General features: G+C 46.4%; 1 protein-coding gene across 1 annotated transcript; it reads right to left on the minus strand.

The window, feature by feature from the left end:
- Positions 1-6,556: 6,556 nt before the first annotated feature.
- Positions 6,557-10,147, minus strand: LOC136100600 (left-right determination factor 2-like). The gene is made up of 4 exons (XM_065835851.2): positions 9,883-10,147; positions 8,745-8,979; positions 7,662-7,901; positions 6,557-6,937 (listed from the first exon to the last, which is right to left on the minus strand). The coding sequence occupies exons 1-4, from the start codon at positions 10,145-10,147 to the stop codon at positions 6,598-6,600; spliced, it is 1,080 nt and encodes a 359-aa protein (XP_065691923.1). The 3' UTR covers positions 6,557-6,597.
- Between the last annotated feature and the right edge of the window lie 7,374 nt (positions 10,148-17,521).

A 17,521-nucleotide genomic window follows, 5' to 3' on the forward strand; every position in this document is an offset into this window, starting at 1 on the left:
CCGCAAAGAAATAGAAGTACATATAATACACAGAAAAGGGCAAGGAATAGGGAAGGTTAGCACCCAGGCAAAATATTGAAGTTTTCTAAGAAATTGCTTCTGGCTGGCAAGTTCAGAATTAGAACATACTGTTTCTTTCTGTGCTGCTTTCTAATAGGCCTTCGGTCAACTGATTGCTCAGTGCATCAGTGCCAAAAAGCAGCACTCTGGATCATCCAGCATCACCAAACAGGAGCATTTGTAGCCAAACCTGAGCAATTTTTTTCTGGCTTCTTTCTGTGGTGCAAAGGACCAGAAACTTGCTGCTGTTTAGTGAAAATTGATATTTTCATCCCAACCCAGGAGTAAAAAAACCTTTAGAGAAATCAAATATCACAAAAGCTTTACAGTGATTTTGATTTCCACTAATGAATTGCATCTGGTGATCTCCCTGCAGTGTAAGAAGGACTGAAGGGTTCATATTCATGAGTGCAGTGTAAGATTAGGACTAATTGCTTGTTTTCTGTACTGAGCTATACAGAAGTAACTTGTTGAATATTAGCAAGACCACCACCAGCAGACACAGCAACAGCTGCCAGCGTTCTACCAAAAGGCTCCTTTTGCAGTTTCTTTGCAGTCCTCTGCAACATGGACAAATAAATGAGTTATTAATAATAGAAAGCCACTTCAGTCATTTGACCTAAACAGCACTTTGCTGGAGCCTGCAGGAATTTCTTCCTTGGGTTTTCTGAGTGTGACCAACTTCCATGCTTGCTGCTCTAGGTGGCACTGAATTAAGGGTGGAGGGAGCATGTGTCCGGATCTAGTAGCAGATGGAACTCTCAGCGCTTTGAACAAAATACCTGACCTGAAGCCCTGTCTGCCCTATGGTGCACATGCATATGGTGCTGCTGCAGAATGGGGATATTAGGTCACGTTTGTCATTCTGCCTGTTTCAGAAACAGCCAAAATTAATTGTTTTGATCCGCCTGAAATTTGTTCTTATCAAAGATTTTGCTTCCTGGAGAGTGTTCACTTTTTAAAGGTCTGTTTGTAGTGATGTCTTTTCTCAGGAAGATGCTATATTTGAATCTTAAATGTTCCTCCAAAACATTTAACCAGAGATGTTAACACAGCCACCTCACAGCCGGCTTTGCTTTCAATTATAGCTGAGCAATTTGGGTGGCTTTGCAGATTAACACACCTGATGGCACCTGAAGGTAGGGAGGTGACAACTGCCCTGACCTCCTCCAGCTGCTGAGGAGGGGCTGGGCAGGCACCCCTGCTCTCCAGTGCTGCTAGAGCCTGAGTAGGGCCTGACTCTCGAAAGTCCTGCCTGCGATGTATGGAAAGAAGAGCAGTGTTTATAAGGAGCCAGCCAGCTGGTGAAACATCGGGAAATACAACACAGTGAAAACATCCCTAGATGTCTGGTGCTTGTAGATGATACCTATAGCATGTGTGATTGTGTCCAGCAAAGGTAACTAGCTGAGACCTAAGGGTGACAAAGTCTCATTGATCACTGGGCTGGAAGGTGGCAGTCACCTTCAGAGTAGCGATTATGAAGTGACTGCGTTAATTTTCAGCAAACGGAAAACAAACTTTTTAAGATACAGGTACTTGGACTTTCAAAAGGGCAGATTTATCATTGAGAAAATTGAAAGCAGGGAAAGTGTAAGCAGAAAAACACAAACATTAGGGCTACCTTTAAAACAAAATGACTAAATAACTAAAACTAAAACCGCTTGATTAAGCAATTGTCAAAAAGGTTACTCAGAGCTGTGGGCTGATGACAAGACTTTGCAGTGCCCGGTACCACCAGATGACTTAATTCCTGCCATGACTAAAAGCTTTCTTGGCTGTTCTGGACTAGCTGGTTTAGCTGTTGGAAATCCCAGCACCCATGCAGCTCTGGTGTGCCCGTGTACCCATGCAAGCCAGAAGGTGACAGTTTTGAATAGCTTTTTATTCTGTTTTATTGTGAAACGTGCTGAGGTTGCACACGCTATTCTCCTGCACCTGCTCCAGGAATGGACAGAGGAGCTCTGGTCCTGGCTGTGAATCCAGCGCTTTGCACAGGAGTGAATTTCACATTAATGGCAAAAACTAGGAGATGTTGAGACTGTTCAAGAGGCTCCTCTAAAAATATCAAAGTCCTGTGGGATATGCGCCTCCCTCCCCTTGTGTTTGTCCCGGGTTCCCCTTTCCCAGACTCCAGCTGTTCCCAGCCAAAGCCGAGGAGCTCCCCTGCTTATCACCTTTGCCGGGATGTGGATTGGGCATCTGACTTTCCACTGACACCGGCAATTAGAAAGCTGCCCCAAAGGCAAAGTGCCAGACGCTCTCGGCAGGAGTTTGTGAAATGCAAAGGGAAAAAAAAGAGAGGGAGAGGAAATAAGGTCTCACCAGCAGGGTAAGGCTGCAACTTACGGATTTTGAAAGAAAATTGGAAAGTGGCCTTGGTTCAAATGAAACTGTAGAAGTATCAGACAAGGCAGCAATGGCATTTAGTATGGCTTGAAACTTTTGTTATCGGCACCTAAAATGTGATGATAATGCAGCGAGGAAGTGCTGCTGTCCTGCCCAAGGCTCTGGCAAGCAAAGCTTTTGGGAGATCAACAGATTTCCAGGGGTCTGGCACCACTAAATATTGCAGGACCTGACTGATCATCTTGTGAGCAGCACCGTGAAGGCAGGTCAGAGCTCACAATAAGCTTTGACCAAGACGTGCTGCCGCTGTGAACACTTAAACCAGAGCTTAGCTTTAAGCATGGGACTGCCAGGGCTGTTGAAGCCCTTATGTGAACAGCACATACCTCCTTGAGCACCACTCTGGTGCTTTGTGCTTTCAGCCTTTGTGCAGGAGGATGCCTGATGTTTTAAAGCTTTTCCTTAAAACACCTTTACATTTTTTGAAATAATTTCTGCTTATATTGGATTCATTATGCTGCTGCACTGCTCTTTTGGTGTTTGTTTTGGTTTATGTGGGGGCTTTTTGTTGTTTTTTTGTTGTGTTTTTTTTTACAGCACAGCATAAATGTTAATACTGAACCACACTCCTACCAGGTACTTAAGGTGTTCTGCCTTTCCTCAGAGACTGTGGTGCCACTCAGACGGAAAGGATAACATGACAGCTTGACAGCCTTTGTACGCGTTACAAGTTGTACGGATATAAAAGCAGGGAGGTAGCACACAGAAGGTATCACAAGAAATGCAGCCAGGATTGAAGATGACAAGCCAGGAGATCATTTCCCACAGCACAGGAGGATGACTGGAAAAGCCCCAGGTGTGGCAGTATTTCATCCACAGCCTGCTGCCTAGGAGTCTCTGCTGCAGAGGTCTCTGGAGCCTCCTCCACACCAGCCCAAGCTCCAAGCCTGCTGCTTTTTCACCGCAAAGCCAGCTGGAGTTTGAGGAGTAATGTAGTGTCCCCAAAAGCAAAGACTTTCAATCCAAATGTGGCTTAAAAACTAGCCACAGCATCCATCATACTGAGACAATAGCACAACTGGCTAATTTTTAATTAAGAAGCTTAAGTTTTCAGCCATTTTAACAGCTGACGGTGTTGCTGTGTACAGAGTGAGGGTAGGGGGTCCGGGTAATGCTGGAGGTGCCCAGGAGGCCTCACGTGCAGCTGCTGGGATGGGAGCTGGGTACAGACCATGGGCACGAAGAGATGGGGATGCGAGTTGCCAGACATGGGTGTCAGTGATGCCACCGGGCTCTCTGCGCTTACAGCCTTCTATAAATCAGCTCTTCCCCAGCTCTGTGCTGTGTTCCTGGATGGGACCACGCACTGGGTGTGAGGGCTGTGGGGGCAGAGGAGTGGTGGGACGGAGGAGGGAGATGCTGTGGCATCTGTGCAGCTCCCATAGCCATAAATAAGTACCCACGGAGGTGGCGGGGCTGACAGGGTTTGATTGCTCATGGATTCATGCCCTGTCCCTGCACTGTGGTACCCATAGTTCTCTGCACAGCAACACCAGGTCTTCTCAGCCACTGCCTCCCCATCTCCCCCAGCTGTCACACACATCCACAGACCCCCCCACTTGCTGTTATTAATATGTACCTTGTGTCCTCAGGAAACAAGAGCAAGGGGAGCTGGACACGGTGTGGGATCCTGGCAGAGGGGAGCAGAAGGGGAGTCAGCCCTTGTCCACCCTGCTGGTTGCAGCCCTCCATCCCTGCTGTGATGCTCTGCTCCCCGCTTCCCGTAGCCCCGCTTGTGTGGGACGGGATTTCTCCCAGGCCTGGGGGATGATGTCCAGTGTCCAAGGGCTGGGGCTGGAGGGAAGGCAGGGTTAATGCTCTTCATTCTCAGGCAGGAACCAGTTCAGCTTTCTTCCCCAGGAGTGTGTGGATAAATGACCGGCTTTGTTCTTCCTGGTGGTGGCTGAGCTCATGGCCTCCAGGCTATGGGTGGAGAGGACCTGGGGCTGAAGGCCAATGCCATTGAGACAGATGCTGCATAGTCATGAGAAGGAAATGGCCAGAGATCAGTCTGGCTCATCCAATTCTGATTCCAGTAATCCGTGCTGCTGTAGCCCAGTGCTGGTGACTGGTGAGTCTGTGTGTCTGCCTTTTTTTCTCCCCTTAAATCTCTTCTTTTGCCACACGAATGAAAGGTGCCAGCCAAGGTGACGGCAGGGGTGCCTAGGTGACCTCAGTCCTGGGGTCCTGCAGAGTCGCAGGGACATCTGATGTCTCAGCCTTCTGGATGAATGATCCAAAGCCACCACAGAGCCCAACAGGTTCACCTGGTTCACAGCCCATGGCCGAGCTGGCTAGCCAGACAAACTAATTTCAGAGTCCTCCCACCTCCAGTGGGTTCAGCCAGGGCCTCGGAGACCACGTCCCACAGAGATGGACAGCAGTGACCACTTCATCCCCAGAGCAAGCAGTATCTCAGTAAATTATGAACCAAGGAGTCTGACACGAAGCATGGAAATCATTATCATTGGTGACACCCTGGCCAACAGTTCACTCAGTTTAAAAAGGGATTAAACCACATTATCACTGCATTTCTCTGGGGGATGCATTGATCAGGTGTCCATAAGGAAGGGTCAGGGTTAAAACACTTCACCTGGGAAGGGTGGGAGGCAGCTCATCTCTTTCCCACACACACAGCACCAGTTTATTACCTGCAAGTCTTGTCACTGCACTGCTGTGGCACATGCAGACCATCCCCTCTGGCCTCTCAGACATGTTTCTAGGTTTTCTCTTTAAGAAAGGTCTGGCTTAAGCTCCACAGCGGCTCAGGGAACTGATTCAGCCCAGCCTCAGTCCCTGCCTGAGTAGACAAGCTTTACCAGAAGCAGTCAGGATCACACCGGTAGCTGGGAAGAGCTGTTACTGTGTGTGTGTATGTTCACTGGAGCTGAGCACTGCGGTACGTTCAGAAATATGATAGATTTTTTTTCCCTCCACTTTTAGACCTAAGAATAAATATAAGCAAACACATGGTTACTATAATAATAATATTTTATTGTTTCCTTGAGTTTGAAAGCACGTAAGCTGATGAAAATATCTCTAAATTGGAATAACTGTAATACACAACCAGAAAAATAAGGGCCTGATTCTACAAAGCGCTACTCATGTGAGCAAAGCTAAGTCCTAATATTCACATTTACTTCAGGACTCTAAATTCTTCCTAAAACTGTGTCAAACCCATGGTACAGGGGCCAAAAATATAAACCTTTGAGTTCCAGATTCTATTTTATGTACATGTATATATACATATGTATATATGCATATGATACATACGCACATATATATGTTTCTTTGAGCTCTAGAAAATATTTTCTGTACATATATGTATGTAGACAATATGCATATACCAAATATGTACATATACAATACATACATATATTCATATACTATATAGATGTTTGTGTTTTTATGTGTGTGTGTATATAATATATACATGTAAGTGCTTCTGCTCTACAGTTCCCCATAAACATGACTTGGATAGAAAAGGATCGAAACTTAAGAAATGCCAGGAGTCTAAGGATGAAAAGCTGAACCCATGCATCACTCCTTCCTCTGGCCATGATCCCTCCTCCTTCACCTGTAGCTGTTTGCAATACTCTGGGGTGGGAGCTGAAATAAATTGGCTGCAGCTCCATCAAATTCAATGAAATTTGACCACCGTCAAAGGGGCCCTAAGAAGCGTTAGGCTCCATAGGTACCCCTCACAGAGGGTGCCAGAGCACTGGAACAGGCTGCCCAAAGAGGTTGTGGAGTCTCCTTCTCTGGAGACATTAAAACCTGCCTGGACACGTTCCTGTGTGATCTGCTCTGGGTGAACCTGCTTTAGCAGGTGGGTTGGACTGGATGATCTCCAGAGGTCCCTTCCAACCCCAACCATTCTGTGATTCTGTGAGATGTGAAGATGGATGCTCCTCTGAGCCCATCTATAAGGACAGTGCCTTTAAGTGCACCCTCTCTGCAGGGTAGCAGGGTGCATGGGAGAGCTGCATCCCCTGCTGCTGCGGACCCTTGCTGTCAGGTATCTGGGCGTCCCCACAGACCTTCATCGCTGTCCCCAGGGCTGAGGACCAAGGTGGCTCTGGGCAGGGCTGTGGGACTGGGTGACATCCCCGTCTGGCCACCCACATCTCACACCAGTGCCATGCCATCTGTGACGCAGCTGCATTTCTCAACGATCATGTTGGGAAACTCAGCAGCTTCAATCTCAGTGCGATTGCCCCTCTGGATGAGGTACATCATGGGGAGCGGGGAGCTCTCTGCCACGACGCACGTGCGCTCCCCATAGCCGAAGTGCCGCAGTGGGTTGGGGGGCTGCAGGCACCCCCCTGAGCACCGGTAAGCCTGGTACCCTGCTGGCTCGATGATCCAGTACTGTGCCCAGGAAAGCTCGCGGAAGTTGATGTAGTGTTTCTGCCGACAGCACGTGGACTTCCCCATCACCGCCTCCTTCTTGCAGTCCCCAGGGCCCCTGCACACCAAAGGAGAAACAAGAACTGATGCCATAACTGGGAATTGTGAAGGTGGGAGAAATAATATATGAGGAGCGATTAAGGGAACTGGGGCTGTGTAGCCTGGAGAAAAGGAGGCTGAGAGGAGACCTTATCACTGTCTGCAACTGCCTGAAAGGAGGTTGTAGCATGGAGGGGCTTGGTCTCTTCTCCCCAGTAGCAAGTGATAGGACAAGAGGAAATGGCTTCAAGTTGTGCCAGGGGAGCTTCAGATTGGATATTAGGAAAAAAAACCCAGAAAGGGTTGTGAAGCACTAGAACAGGCTGCCCAGAGAAGTGGTGGAGTCACCATCTCTGGAGGTGTTTAAAAGGTGTTTAGATGAGGTTCCTAGGGACATGGCTTAGTGCTAGACTTAGGTTATGGTTGGATTCAATGACCTTGAGGGTATCTTCCAACCAAAATGATTCAATGATTCTATGATTCTATAAATCCCCCCTCTTAATAGCACAGGTGACTCCCAAGACACAAAACTTGGGCCATGCTTGAGTTTTCTTTGAATATTCAGGCAACAAATACGGGAAAAGAGAGGTGTGATTCAGCAGCAACTTTTGAACTCCTCCATTCACAGTGGTTTCTTGTGAGGACAAGAGCTGCACACCCTGGGTTGGCACACACAATGCAATAAATCAGGGGCAAAGCTGCACTAGAGACAGCACAGTTCTATTAATAGGTGTCATACATACCCATAGTCTTCCAAGTCAAGGGTGTAAAGCACCAGTTCAGGTTTGCCAAGGGCTTTATCCTTGGGGTCCTGTGAGGTGAAACGCACAGCTTTGGCCATTTCCGAGGCATGGCTGCCAACCTGCTCTCCTTCAATCCACACCTCCAGGAACATCGGCTCGTGCCTCTTGTTTCGCAGCCAGTAATGCACGGCCTGCGTCACGTCAAAGTTCTTCCAGCCCGACTCACGTATGGGAACCAGCCTGTGAGACAGGGGATCGGTGTTAGAGAAAAGCCCATCAGATAAAGCCTGGGCTGGCAGCCCTGTTACTGCAGCAGAAACGTTCCCTTTCTGTAGATTGCCATGTGCCTTGATTACATGATAATTTTGGTGAGCGCTCTGGGCAAGCACCCACAGCAATTAACTCACGCCTCAAAAAGAAGCACGCAGATTTAACAGACACTGAAGGGCTAAATAAAACCCTTTGTGCATGCTCATGTCAAGGTATTCATTCATGCTCATAAAGAAATATGGTGGTGCAGGGTTATATGCAGCCTCAGTGTTCGTGACAACTGCCTGGTGAACACCTCTGCTCCCACCTGCTCCTGTCCTAGTGGCATTAGGACCATAAGTTTCTACCCACCCAGCAAATTTGGTTTGATGTCTAGTTCTGCCTCCAAGGGTTCTGAAACTCCCACAGAGCTCAAGGCTATAGAATCAGGATGCTTTTTGCATATTTTACTTATTTAAATGAGCTAATGAAATGGCCAATAGAAATACCAGCAGTCAGTAACCCACGCGAGTTAGAGAGTGAGAGAGGAGTGAACCAGGTGGAAGGTTTTAGAAGGGAACACCCAGCAGCACGGGGCATCAGCACATGACACAGAAATAGTTTATTTCAACTAATCATCATATATTGTAGTCTTCACGTATTACCTACTCTGACACACTCATTCTGGGTTGAGAGGCTATATAGCCTGATTCTACAGATGCGACCTCATCAGACTGACAGGAAGCACAAACACATGACACCCAAACCCATCCCAGAGGACGCACACCCAGCCCATAACTAGAGCCCTGCCTTAAGGAGAGGTTCCTTTCTTACCGGGAGTCTACCAGGGAGGTCCTGTTGGTACCGTCGTGTTGCCGTTGCACCCAGTACACGCTGACCCTGGCATTGGAGACGGGCCGGTGCGGATGCTTGGCAGGCAGGTTTGCTCTGTCCAGAGGCTTTTTGAAGAGTTTCAGCTCAGCCATTGTCACTTCACTGTTTTTAGGTATTCTGCCCTCCATGTCAAAGATCAGGTTCTGACGTGTGGTGGTGTCAGAGCGGAGGAATTCTCCTGCTGTGCCTGTGTACGTTGGGAAAAAAACAGACAGCCTGTCATTGCTGGACTGCTGAGCAAAGCCCCCACACTTTGTCCACAATTATCATCACAACACAGTCCTTCCACGCTCCCACATCCAGCCCTTGTGGCAGGGACAGCCACTAAACACACCTTTTCTAATGCATACTTGAATCAGTGTCTTGCAAATGCCCTGATTCTAATCCTATGTCTGAGCCTCTGCAACCTGGAGGCAATGGAAAGAAATCTCCTATATCAGTTGCGCCCAAATTGAGCAGACATCTCTCTGTGCCAGTGCTGGGCACCAAAGCAGGAAACTGCAGCGCTTGCAACGTAAACGTGTTTTCATTTGCTGCCCAGGGTGTTGTGTGCGTCTTTCGAAAGCAAAACAAACTCTAAATGTCCTTGCACAGACACCATTGTGCCTGTACAGCTGATTTCCTCCTTTGTGTTTTTCCCAGACAAAAAAAAAACAAACCAAGACATGGGACAGTGAAACATCCTCAAAAGTGTGTGATTCCTATTAGAGGACTTATTTCTGGAGTTTTGACCCAATACCTGCAGAATCTGGACTTTCTACTGACTTTTTTTCTTTACAGTGTTTTTCCACCTGCCCAAATTGTTGCCTGGCTACCAAGGCTTTTCTTTTCTATCAAGCTCCAGCAGCAACCTGCCCTTTGCAAGGACCGTGGGACCCCCCTAGGTGCAAGGAGTTACAAGCGCATCTTAATCTTTTAAGATGCTGTCACACGCACCTCTCCTACCCGCCTGAGGTTTGGGGGCAGACCCAAACCTCGTTCCCCCCGTGGGTTTGCCTCTGCTGGGCAAGCGTGGGCAGCTGCCCCTGTGTGCACCCAGCGCTGCGTGAGCTCCCGACCGTGACAGCAGAAACGTTACCTGCGTTGCCAGGGATGCCCCTGAGGATGCCGGCCAGGCTGGGCAAAGCTCGGCGCTTCACCCTCTGGCGCTTCAGCATGGAGACGTATTTGTTCTTGACGTGGTCTGGGATAACCAGATCCACCAAATCTCTCTTAGGAAGTTTAGGGACCTCAGAGAGCCCCATTTGCTTCAGCAACACCTCCTTGAACCCTTCCTGGGTAACCGCTCGGACCGAAATGACCAGGCAGAGCATGCAGAGCATCTGGGCGAGCCTCACGTCCATTCTCCTCCGTGGGCGAAGCAGCCCCCGACCAGCAGAGCTGAAGGGGGGATGTGGGGCTGGTGTCAGCAGAGATGTGGTGGCAGGCTGCCTGAGTGGGACAGAGTCCCCTGCGCCGGGTTTTTATAGCCAGCTTTGTCCCACTGGCACAACAAATTCCACAAGTGGGGACGAAGGAGAGGACTTAAAAGGATCACTCCCCTGTTGGTAGACACATGCCAGTTTAACACCTTCATCTACTGCAAAGTTAATACAAGGAGGTTTAGGGGAGCTTCCAGATTCCTTCACGGGGAAGAAGTTGCCATCCTTCTTTCATTCCCTGTAAACTTTTGCCCAGAAAATGCCTGGGTGATTAGTGTCTCATGTTCAGCATAGGTCAGGGAGGAAACACATTTGCAAAGTGCACTGCTTTATGTACCACACCACGCGATTCTTAAAGTAAGCGTCAATCTTTACCATGGGGGACTTGCTACCTAAAACAGCCAATATCAATCAGGAGAATAACGCCTTACCTGGAAGTCCATCTTTATGGCAGGCATTAAAAAATCGTTTAAAACCTTTTGGGGGGGTAGTTATTGCTTGGATCTCTGAATATTTGTACCAAGCGTACGAACCAGAGCAGTGAATCACAGCAGTTGAATGGTTTATGGCCTTTTATGCTGCTTCTGAATCACAGAAGTGGAAGATGTACAGGCCTGACATTTTAGAAAAAATGTCCCATCACTCTTTATGGATTCTTGTGGGTTTAATAATACTTGTGCTTAAAAGAAGGCTTTATATAAAGGCAGATCACCTTCCGTGAACATGAGAAACCACTCTGCTTTTCCACAGCATGGATGAAGAATATTGGTATTTCTAACGCTATCAACAACCACAATAGAGAACTGTCTCTGGAGAGCAAAGCTGACCTGGAGGCTGAGGTGGGGGGGCTGCTTGTTTGCCTTGAAGTCAACCTTTAAACTTGAATCTCACATCCTTGGCTTCCCTGGCCTTTGCTGGCATGAGGTGCGAAAGTCTGTTTTTGAAACCAATCCCAGGGGAAGTGAATTGGAAAAATAAATTGTGATCGATGAAAGTGTGAAGGAGCATGGCACTTGGGGCAGATTTCATCCTCTACAGCAGTAACAGAAGGGCCTGAGCATACATACAAATGTCTTCAGCATCAAAAGATCTTTGGATTTTATATGTGTCTGTCAACATGTCAAAACTGCTCCAGTTTCCTCCAATGTCCAGGCTGAACGATGTGCCCTGAGAAAAGTGTGGCTGAAAGAACCCTATGGAATAAGCTTGTACAAAAGCACTCTGTTGTGGTTCATCCCCCATTAAAACAAGTGTCAGCCAAGGCAGCTTATTTTGTACACAGAGGAAAGCAACAAAGACGTCTGAAACGGCCTAACTAAACACCGCTGTTGCTGCTCATTTTGTCTTCATAATCTTTGAAGTAACTTGTCTCCTTAAACATGATAAAGTCTCCATTAGATGTTAAAGGGGAACCTTATTTAGTTGAATTGAATTTTAAGGCTAAAATGGAAAATGGATTATAAACTAAGAGCTTGTGCATGGCCCAGGACCATACATTCTTTAATCTTTCTCTTTGTGTAGCATCTTTCTCTGAATGAATCAATATTTTCTGTTATATTCATTCCTGAGACACAAATAGCAGAGAAAAATACCCACTTCATTTGACCGCCTCAACTTCAGCTCGTGTCAAAAACTCCTGCTCTTGCGAATAAGAGGAGGTGAGGGGTTTTTTTCTGAAATCTCTGTGCCTCTCTCAGCCACATAGGAAGGCTCTGTATGCCGGGCTATTCCCTCCAGGCTGCCTCCTGAGCTAAATTACTGATTCTCGTGGGATGGGACAAATACAGTCACACAATGAATCACTTTGGAGGCTTCAGTCACAACCTGCATCTAAGCAATGCTCCGGTGGCTGACAAAGTTTCCTTCAGATACACTCTGTACATGTTGGATAACTCGGTTCCAGCAGTGAAATTTGTTATGTTTGTACAGTGAGAGTTACCTGGATAAAACCGCAGTTCACACTTTTGTAATGGTCTCTCTTTAAACATGTAAGAAGATCTGATCCAGCAAACCTTTATCCATCCAATTTGTTGTTGCTCTGGAGAGCTGTCCTACTGTGTAGTGAGGCGTCTTCAAAAAAACATAACTGCATGAAATGAAAATGCTGGGTCTCTCCAGCAGCACCCAGCTTTCCTGGATAGAGATGAGACTTCTCCTGTGGCTGATGTCTAATCTACCAGGACTCTTCACTGTCCAATGTGTATTGGAGGGTGATTTATGGGCTTCACACATAAAATAAAATTATTGACCAAACAGAGTTGAAGCTCAGCTAAGAAGAAAACAGAGGATGTGGATTGTAGGCTTTTCACAGGAGAGTGATTATCTGGTCCAATTGGAGGATTTGCCATTCTCCCTTTGTCATGCAAACAAGAAAAACTCAGGAATTTTATAATAGCTCTTTTTGTGTAATGTGTATTAGAAGCCCAATGGCACATTCAAAACCCTCAAACAGAGAATTTAAAGAGGCTGCAAGGGTATAAGCAACTCACAGGTTTAATAAAAGCCAGTAGTCAGTGAAGAGAGAATCTCTGTATTTAAGCTTTTAATTTAGTTACAAACGGCTCTCTAAGATATTTGCTGGGCATACCTATGCAATAAGTTTTGGTAAATAAATCCAATGGGTTCAAAGAGAAAGTGTGAAAGGCTTAGCCTAATTATGTAGCTATTATCCTGGGAAACAAGAATGTTTCAAATGTATTTGCAGTATGTCAGTGAGGATCTGAATATTTAATTTTTCAAGATCTGAATTTCCATGGAGGTAATTATTTTGTATTACAATTGGGAGCATATTAGAAGAGCCTTTGCTTGAGTGATATGAAAGGCAACAATTTTCGTGAGCTTCAAGAAATGCTCTGATTTGTTCAACAGGTTCACTGTACAGAGATGGGAGCACATGTCTATGTAGATTTTGTTCTTGGTTTTGGTCAAGAGTCTTTGGAATCTGGGAATGTGGAAGTAAAAATAGTAGTAGTTAAGATGCAGGTATAAGCTTGTCAAGGTAAAGAATAATTCACGTAGAAGTTCTGTTTCATATTCTTTTTCAGTCGTAAGCACACCAAGTTTTACATAGCTAACAAAGCACCGCAGAATAGGCTGGTCCTGTGAAGTGCTGGGTTAGAGGTTTCAAAAGTGGAAATAAACTGCAGGCTATGGGTGCAGGCTATGGATGAAGGCATGTCCTCTTGGGCTGTCTCACCACCCCACCAGCCCCCGGCCAACGCTTCAAACTTCACTTTCCCACCAGCATTTCAAACCCAGCCTACACACCTCTAAGCGGGATTTCACAGGCATCTTTGGCCTCCTTCTTGACAGGCACAGTCTGTGCTGGTGGTGGGAACCCTTGTTCCTCTGCTGGGACCCGTTCCTGTGCCAAACAGGTCGACAGCAAGCCTGGAGCTCACCAAGCCCACCGCTGGATAGCCGTGCCGCTGCCAGCAGACAGCAGCTACGTTTCACTCTAATCTGGGTTTGTATGCCGAATTTCTAGTGAGCGAGGCAAAAAACATTTCCCATCTCTCAGGCTGTGCAGCATCTGCAGCACAGAACCAGGCGAGGTGTCAGCAGGAGCGGGAGGCAGCCTTGGCTGGGCTCCTGGCTGAGCCTGCCCTTGCTGCAGGCACGGCTTGGGGCACAGCATGGTGAAACACTCATCCCCCCTGGGAAAGGCAGCCCCGTGTGTCAATTCTGCACCTATGCAAGGAGAGAAGGGCAATGTAAGCCTCACTCCATCCAACCTGTGCAGCTCTGGGGATGATGCAAAATAGTGAGTGGTAGTTCTTCAATAAGACTCTGTTATTCCATGGGGGCAAGGCCTTTGGGAAGTTTGAGAAATTCCTCTGGCACAAAGAGCATGTGAGAAGGCCACAGGGTTATTATCACATTTCTTTGCCACTTTAGCTCCAAACACCACCAGGCACCAGCCCAGACTAGAAATGCTCTGACTTGTACCTTGCTTCTTGAAAATGGCAAATGCCTACTGAAAGGTCTACTGGGAAACTCCCTTGCCAGGGTGCTGGCTTTCTGTCCTGCTCTACCTCTAGAGATGGCTACTCTTTCATTAGGGCATGAATAACTTGCCCAGTGTACAAAGCCAGAACAACAGTACCCAGGACTTCTCTGGGGCCGATATAGCTCGCTGGAGTTTGCATGTGTGCTCCCCACAGCCTCAGTCTCAGCCTCAGACTGATCTGCAAGAACCGGGCATTGAAAAGTTTCATAAGATGTGGCCTGACAACACAAGACACCCAGCTTTTATCTGTCTGCCAGGGCCAGACTGGAAACAGCAGAGCCAATGCAGGGAGTTAATCTGCACTAAATCCTTTCTGATGGTTCTGATTTGCTAAAAAAATTTGGCCCTGTTAATTTTTGTGCCTAAATGTTTCTTACTCAAACAGGTATTGCCTGACTTACCTGTCCTTACATATGTATGTCCATGCATTCTCCCCCAGCAAGCATAAAATCATAAAATGGACTTTATATCCATATTGTGAACTCTGGCTAATACAACTCAGGGAAATACAACTTTGCGTCCCATGTCTGAGCCAAACCATGTTTATTTTGATGTGAGAGCACACAGATCTCAAAGACACTGCAGCCACAGCCTCAGTCCATAACATTTGCTCTGCCTGCCAGCTGAGGAGCCAGTTTCAGCAGCAAGTTTTGTGGTACAATCACCTGCTTCAGCTATACAGAAATTATCCAACTCATTTAATTCAGGCAAGGACATGAGCCTGCTTTTCCCCATCGCCCATCTAGGCCAGACTGAACTGGCCATGTCCAGTTAAAGTATCTTAAGGATCACATGTCTTGTTGGGTTCCTCTCTCAAATGCTGGTGGTGAAGCCACCAGGCAGCAGTGGGAATAATGTTCCCATGTGCATTTATCCCACAACGTATCCAGTACAGTAAAACCACCATTTTATTTGAGAGAGACATTGCAAACTTGTCTGATCTTGAGCTCAGTTCTACAATTCATGTAACTTAGATGCTGTGTATCCTAGATTCCATTGAATGAAGCACACCTTCCATAGACAGGCTTCTGCTTTATGGGCTTGCTTTGGTCGAATGGCCCAGACAAAAGGCTGCCTGTTTGAAGACAATGGACAAAATGTCCACAGAACCACCATGCCCTTGGTCAACAGATGTCAGCTGCCTCGCTCGCAGGGTTTGCATTGGCAGCAATGGCAAAGTGGCAGTGCTCTCGCCGAAAAGAAATCTCCAAGATTTTTGTTTTTCCACAGACGAGCAAACACAACTGTTTAAATACAGCTTTTTCTGTCCTGTCAGCAGTCTGCTCCCCAGCGCCCTAGTCTGGGCCTTGTTTGTAGCTGGGGAAGCAGGATTTGTTACCACCCCGAATCCGCCTAGTTAAAATGCTTTTTTTAAATTTTTTTTTCTCTGGCTGTGTGTTTACACCGTAAAAGTTCATATCAGTTTTTCTTAGGAGTGTGTTTTTCCTGCCATCGTGATGCAGGTGAGAGCCCACCTCTGGGCCAGGCCCCGAGGGGCTGCACGGGCCCTGCCTGCCCTTGGTGGTGCTCAATGGTGACCTGGGCTTCGACCAACGTGCTCCGCCAAATGTCACTGTGAGGGCTCAGTGTGTGACCCCACTCAGCCCCCTGTCTCCGAGCACGTCCCTCTGGCAGAAGGGAATGTGTGTGCAAGGGAGGCATCAGCCACACTGGAGCAAAATGTGGCAGCTGAGGGTCTTAATGCACGTGGTGCTATTGGGCTCCATGTTGACGCAGCTTTTGGGCTGAACTTCTGAAAGTTTGGTGCATGTCTTCTGCCCCCCCCCACCCCAGATTCTGTGTCAGGTTTGTGTAGCAAGTGGCCTTCCAATAATTGAAAAATGCCCCCGTTTTCCTGTCATGCTAATACACTTGGAATACTATTCATATTGCATCTGTGTCAGTGAGTAGCCTGGCTTAATTATGGATTGTATTTCCTCCAGTTAAACTATAATAACTTTTGCTTCACTGAACAGACTTTCCCCTTTTGCTACAAAAAGAGAAAATGAATCACTTTTTCCCAACTCAGATAGACAAAGAGTAACACTGTATTCTAGGACTTGTAATTTATTTCTATTACCAGTAGAAGCTGCAAAGACAGAAAGATTATGAACTACAAGATAATGAAAGTTGAATAATTTGCATTACTAACTTTGCTGGAAGACTTTTTTTTTTCCTGTGGACCAAAAAGAAAGATGAAAGGTTAAGATCAGTGACACCTAAAAGGAACCTCTTCTGCTAATCATTGTGAGCTGTCACGTGAAATAGCGATTTGTTAGTCTGGTGCAAAAAAAGAAAAAGGGCTGTTGCTTGCACAGCAAATGACAAAAAACAGTGCAAGATCGTAGAAGACAAGATTAGGTCATAACATGCACAGAGAAGATAAGATAGTATCAATAAATATTTTAGACTTCTCTAATTTGGTACATCTGATAGCGTAACTGCCCAAAGGCCTCAATTATCCTCACTGAGATATTTTAAATTAACTTGGGCAGTGCCTTAGCAAATATATTGATTGAAAAAAAAGATACCTGCAACAGCAGGAAAATTATATCAACTGTTTATGTAGTTGTTTTCCATCTGTAACATCTGCTGCTGAAGCAACTTTGGGGCTATTGCATGTCAGTAGGTTTTACATCGTGGAACCTAGATGTATTCAGTTTCAAAATAATTACTTGCATGTGGCTTTTTGTCTTGATGTTCATGGTGCTCGAATGCCATGATCAAAAGGATGATGAAGTGGAATTCTGAACGGGTCCAGCAACACCATGGGACCTGCCTGCCTGAGCTCTGGACGGGCTGGGTTGATACTGGGGGTGAATGTCTGAGAGGGGGGTAGGAGGTTCAAGAGGTACAAAACAACCTTGGAAACAGAAGTCTGGATCTGACTTTAATCCCTCCTACCGGTGCTTAATGTTAATTCTTTCTAAACACAAAGAGCCAGGCTTAATTGGCTGGAAATGTTGCATCGAACTTTGACGGCATCTTTTCTTTGTCTTCAGAGTTCTGCCATCTCTTCTGAGAATGGTCTTAAAGGGCTATAGAGTATTTGAAATGTGTTTTAAAAGATTTAAAATCTGTTAATAAAATTTCAAATCATTAACATTAACTCATTTTTGAAAACTTAGTGAGCTGTTTACTATTTATGCTGGTTTATTACTTAGCCTGTTCATTCCATTCCCTTTCTGTCTAGCTTGGGTACCTTGTTACACCTTTGAGAATTGCATAATAACAAATATCAAAATAGACCCCAATTTACTTTTGCCTTCAAACAATGCAGTGAGGTT

The sequence above is a fragment of the Patagioenas fasciata genome, chromosome 3, assembly GCF_037038585.1.
Source record: "Patagioenas fasciata isolate bPatFas1 chromosome 3, bPatFas1.hap1, whole genome shotgun sequence".
Classification (NCBI taxonomy): domain Eukaryota; kingdom Metazoa; phylum Chordata; class Aves; order Columbiformes; family Columbidae; genus Patagioenas; species Patagioenas fasciata.